Raw genomic sequence first — 5,318 nt, 5'->3', positions numbered from 1 at the left:
TGTACTTTGACACTAAAACAGAAGTCTATCGATTGATTACTGCTGAAAGACAACCCATTATGATTTTCAAACCAAAATGCATCCATTCAACAAAATAAGACCAAGTTGACCAATGTGTAGATCAATGTATAAAACACTATCTTTATAGAATAAAACCAAACAAAATTGCTGTGGTCTGTTACATTTTTACCATTTTATATTTTGTGCTCAAAGAAGCCTTCTTCCTCACTATGAGTGAATATAAACATGGCACTTTAAATGACCTCTATCATGAGGTTACTCAGCAATCATATTTATTCACAGTAATGCATGTACAACTGAATCATCAAAAAACAGTATTATACAATATTGAATTGTAAGTATCTTAAATATGTACAGATGTTGTACATTCAGCTTTTACAAGAAAAGCTTGAAATATGACAATATGCCATACTGAACGAAGTAAGTCACAGACTTATTTTAGAAGAGGGTCACGCAGGGTTCCATCTGAAATGAAAGAAAACAACGGACAAGAGTTAATTTAGTTCAGCAACCAATATTTATCACACTGAAATCTTAGTAGTGATGCATCTTATACTGTAAAATGGAAAATATCGGATGAAACTATGAAAAAAATGTATGTGCCAGTGGTAAAATGGCCTGTTCTCTTATCAATATATTAGCATGACAAAAATGTCCCGTACCTTGGTGGAAGCTTTGTGAATGTATGGTTGAGTGGGAGTTGATACAACTCAGGTTGTCACCCCGAGACGGGTTGAAAGAGGTATCTGCCTCAAACACAGATTCCATGGTATCCAGATCCTCCAGAAGGGACTGGGCATGGGGCAAATCAATGGTGGGAGCCGGATGGACAAAGGCAGGGGCACATTCCTGAAAGGCTGTGAGAGCGATGGCTGATGATGGTAGTGACAATAGAGGCTCCACCGACACGTCCGTATCCATCTCACTCTCAGATGACTCCTCCACGTCTCTCTTAATCCCTGCCCCGACGGCCATCATAGCTCCACCCACTGCCATGAAGTTACACTGCGTCGACTGGACGCTACAGAAGTGGTTTACACCAATTGAAGATTCACCCTTGAAGAGGCTGGGGTTACACCTGCTCACTGGGGTGAGTGGCCAGCATGGAGGGGAGGACTTAAAGGAGGAAGATGGAGGAGAGGAGCATGAAGAGGGGGACAAAGGGAAAGTTGAGAGCTCCTCAATTAGGCTCTCTAGAGCCATACTCTCCTCATACAGAGAGATATCCTCTCGGCTAAGGGGCGGGTCTAGCCCCTTCCAGGGAAGACACTCAGCTCCGCAAGGAGGAGAGGAATTCTCGGATGTGGCCTGAAGACTGGGTGAAGACGAGAAGGTGGGTGGGGTTATTCTGGGGAGAATTGGGTCACAATAGAATCCCTCAGCTAAAGAGCTAATATATTTAGCCAAGAGAGAAATGTCCTCCCTCTCTCGCTCCTGCTCTTTCTCCGTGGAGAAGAAGGAGCAGGGAGGATGTGTGGGGGAAGCCTCTGGAGTTAGGAGGAGCTCATTCAGAGGGCCATGGAAGGGCCTGTGGGGAACATCCACATACAAGGGACCACTAATCTGTGGCAGGCCCATGATGGAGCATTCATCTCCCCCAAAACTATTGATGGTGGGGGGCAGCTTTCCATTGGGCTCTGCCAGGAAGAGTACCTGAGGATGCTTGGTAGAGAGGACCTGGGAGAAGGCTGGTGCACTATGTGCTGAGTTAATAACCTCATGGGCCATTGGGAAGGACACAGCTGCATTGAAAGGATCCAAATTGAGTTGCAGTTTCTCCACAAAAGGAAAACTTCCACTAGCAAGATGAGGCGTATACGGGGGAGTGCATGCACACTCCCCCATCTGTTGAGGGTGGGGCATAGTAAGAGGGGCGAGGGGCTTGGTGAGGGAGGAGGGGAGGGGTTCTGACATATTGGTTAGGTGAGAGGTAATTCTTTGAGTCAGAATATCAGACTTAGTGTCAGTCAGTGAGGCAGAAGTGGTTGGTCCAACAGAGAGAAGGCTGGTCTTTGGTTCCCACTGGTGTTGTCCTCCATGTTTCTGGGGGAAGTTGTCTTCACCCAGAGACGACAGGCTGGACCGAAGACCATAACCAACTGGCTGCATGGGCACCTCACAAGAGCTCTGCTGGCGTATTGAACATGCCTCTGACTCGCTAAGAGAGAGAAAGAGAGAGAGAGGAAAAGAGACAATAATTATTTATATCTCACATATACTATATAGAGGTCATGGTTAAAGGTAAGAGACAAATGACACAGTGGTGTTTCATAGCAGCGTAGCTGTGGTACCTGATGATGTAGTTGTGGCAGCTGATAGGGTTTTCGTCGATGTTCAGCTGGAGGACCATATAGAGCCAGACCCATGAGTGGTCTGCTGCCTCCACCTGCACCACCATGTCCACCTGCCTCCTCTCCCCTTCACTCACTACAGAGACAGACACATTCCCATATTCAGCTCTCCTCACTGGTCTGTCTTCCTCATGTCTTTGTATTGTTGGTTGTGTTATGTTGGACTGAATGTTAAGTGTCTGCTGTTGAGTAGTTGTGTTATTGTGGATGTACTCACATAGGAGACGGTGCTGTGTAGAGGCATGGGAGAGATCCCTGGGATGGACCAGGCTGTACCAGGAGCGAGAGCGTAGAAACTCCACATCGTAGCCCAGGTACACAGTCACACTGGAGAAAAACGGGACAATAGAGTTGATAACATACCCCATGTTCTCATGCCTATACACTACCAAAACAGTGTTGTACTTCAGAATGAACCAGGCTTATTCTTACCTGTCCTGGGCATCCCAAAGCCTCATGTCCCTGTGGTGTTGAGAGTGGAAACAAGCCAGTAGGAAGGACTGCTCAGGGGGTGGGGTGAGGGGGGCACTCTTGGCGATTGTAAGGTAAGGCGTTTTTGTCCTCAGGGGGGTACAGAAACACACCCATACTGGGTTGGAGGTCCAGTATGCAGAGACAGGGCAAGGTGGGGTGAGGCAGCGAGCTCTGACTAGCATCAACTTGTTCTCCGCACCCTGTCGCCGGATGAACTTTGTAGTATTGAATCGACATCGAAATAACTTGTCTGGAGGAGGAGAAAAAGGAGAAAGGTTTGAAATGGATGTCATCTGTTGTCATTATAAGATACATTTGAGGAACAGTTATATAAATGACATTTAATTTGTAAACTAAGGTCTTGGTTATCTTTTGATAGATGATGTCACCATAGTCTAGGATGGATGCAGCAGTTGGGTTACTAAGGTCTTTCTAATGGATCCAGTAAAACAATTATTAGATTAGTGATGAGAGATCTATACCTGTGTCAGTAGTGGTCATCGGTAGACCTGCAAGGTTGCTCCTTATGACAAAGTGGTCCATAGGATCAATGATATCATACACAGTATCACTCTGGGCAACCAGGTCCACCTGAATGAGAAAAACAGGTTACATGACATGGAATGAGACTTTCATAGGCCTAGGCACAATACTTTCAGTGTATGATTTGTCAAAGTAACAACAACAGCCACATGTTTTCAGCTTCGGGCTACTCACCATGCAATGCCCGAGGTGGTCTGCGACGTTGTCTGACAGATACAGAAGTTTTCCATCGCTTGTTAGGAGTATCATGAAACCTGACAATTCGTGCATCAGCCCTGACAGCTCCTGAAACAACATTAAGTTCGTGGTCTCGTCTTGAAGAGCGTCTGTTTGGCAAAGAAAATAAAAGGTCTAACATTAGTTGTAAATATCGTCACTGAAACAAAAAGCATGAAATAAATTGTAGTATTTGCATTTTTCTCAACAGGGATCGTGTTCATCCTAAAAATTACTTGTGTTATGCATCCAACAGATTGGAGTCACGCGCATTTACTCGCTACAACAGACTAGTACCATGGACAGCGTCAAACATTTTCAGAACTTTAGACAGCGCAAGACTTGTATGGACATTATGTAAAAATCAATAACAAATCAAACTATTAGCCAACAAATAAATCAGTAAATCAACTTCTGCATTACAGTGCTTGATAGAATGTAGTGGTTGTCGACCATGCACGTTAAACTTCAGTGCTCCTGGTGACTAAAACCACAAGAGACACTTTGTGTGACCATATAAAGCCTACCTTGAGAGAAGAATACAGACTTTCGGGTGTACATGCAGGCAAGTGACATGATGTGTAGGTAGGAGAGTCGAGCTTTGTCCGAATCGGAAATGGGCAACAGTTCCTTGATGTTCTGAATCTCTGCGTTGATTTGATCCCTCCGAGCCTTTGAGGCTCCTTTTGTGGACCGATACATTGTTGCGTGCCTGCCTGAAACAGGTGTTTGTTTGGAGTTTGAGAAGATTGCAGAAGTCGCGGAGTTGTTCTGTCTCACTACTTCATCCTGATTCAGGCGCTGTAAATTGACAACGGAATTGTTAGAATGAATATGAGTAGTTTAATAGCGGAGTTTGCATTGTCAATCCATTGTAATTTGTCTCCCCGTGAGCAAGGAGCTGTTTGGGTGGCTGACTATGTTGACTAGTTGCGTCGTGATTATAAAGTACATGAACGAGGATGTTCTTTATATAGGCTGATGGTGGGGTGGAGGGGTGCTGAGCAACCATACAGTAGATAGGAATATAATGTGAATGGCGATGGGAGGGGGTGATTAGCATTGAGGACTGCCTGCTGTATGATACCTCTCTCTCTATAACGTGTGTGTGTGTGTGCGCGCACGTGCAGTAAGTGTTGTCTCCAGGTGAACTAAGCAAACGCCTACACACTCCCCTTCCCTTCTCTCTCTGGTGAGAATTCAGCCTTGTACATGTTCCTTGCTCTATTATTGCCTTGGTTGTTCAGTCTATTTTTAGAACATGGACTTGAGTGGATTGTTTTGATTGTAATGATACACTCTATTTTTTATCTGATTCTCTTCTTAGACTGAGTTGGCGGTCTGCACCAATTACAGCGAAAATACAAGGGGTCAAGATTACATTTGTTCATATGTAATTTTAGATGTGGTGTTACATTAGAGTTAAGATATAGTAGGTATTTTAGTCTAACACTAAACAGTATACTCCATTCAGATAATAATATTTTGTATTCTTTTTTTTACCTATAAGTAAACTAAAACCACAAATGAGACTACAGCCACACACATTTTCACTTAACTGATGTACAACATGCCTGACTTCAACATCCTGTTGATAGTCCTTCATAACACCATATCACTACACTTAAGACCAACTGGACTCTCCTTGAATTGTAAACGATTTTATTAAAATCAGATGACGTCAGATAGATTGACATTTTACTGGCTTCAGTT

At 44.1% G+C, this 5,318-nt stretch overlaps 1 protein-coding gene across 1 annotated transcript; it reads right to left on the bottom strand.

The window, feature by feature from the left end:
• Positions 1-603: 603 nt before the first annotated feature.
• On the bottom strand, positions 604-4,362 carry LOC110509949 (neuronal PAS domain-containing protein 4A-like). The gene is made up of 7 exons (XM_090226743.1): positions 4,133-4,362; positions 3,564-3,715; positions 3,329-3,437; positions 2,805-3,096; positions 2,590-2,699; positions 2,313-2,448; positions 604-2,179 (listed from the first exon to the last, which is right to left on the bottom strand). Exons 1-7 carry the CDS (start codon positions 4,305-4,307, stop codon positions 604-606), a joined length of 2,550 nt encoding a protein of 849 aa, XP_090082869.1. The 5' UTR covers positions 4,308-4,362.
• Positions 4,363-5,318: the final 956 nt, after the last annotated feature.

The sequence above is a fragment of the Oncorhynchus mykiss genome, chromosome 29, assembly GCF_057628025.1.
Source record: "Oncorhynchus mykiss isolate SJ-2025 chromosome 29, ASM5762802v1, whole genome shotgun sequence".
Classification (NCBI taxonomy): Eukaryota; Metazoa; Chordata; class Actinopteri; order Salmoniformes; family Salmonidae; genus Oncorhynchus; species Oncorhynchus mykiss.
This window is presented reverse-complemented; position numbering and strand designations above follow the sequence as displayed.

What these genes read in the sequence shown, in the direction of transcription:
- LOC110509949 (XM_090226743.1), bottom strand. Translation starts at nt 4,307, where the DNA reads ATGTATCGGTCCACAAAAGGAGCCTCAAAGGCTCGGAGGGATCAAATC. An exon ending in GTCTGTATTCTTCTCTCAAG is followed by an intron (nt 3,716 to 4,132) that starts GTAGGCTTTATA and finishes TTTGCCAAACAG; the next exon opens with ACGCTCTTCAAGACGAGACC. An exon ending in CTTTGGGATGCCCAGGACAG is followed by an intron (nt 2,700 to 2,804) that starts GTAAGAATAAGC and finishes GTTTTTCTCCAG; the next exon opens with TGTGACTGTGTACCTGGGCT.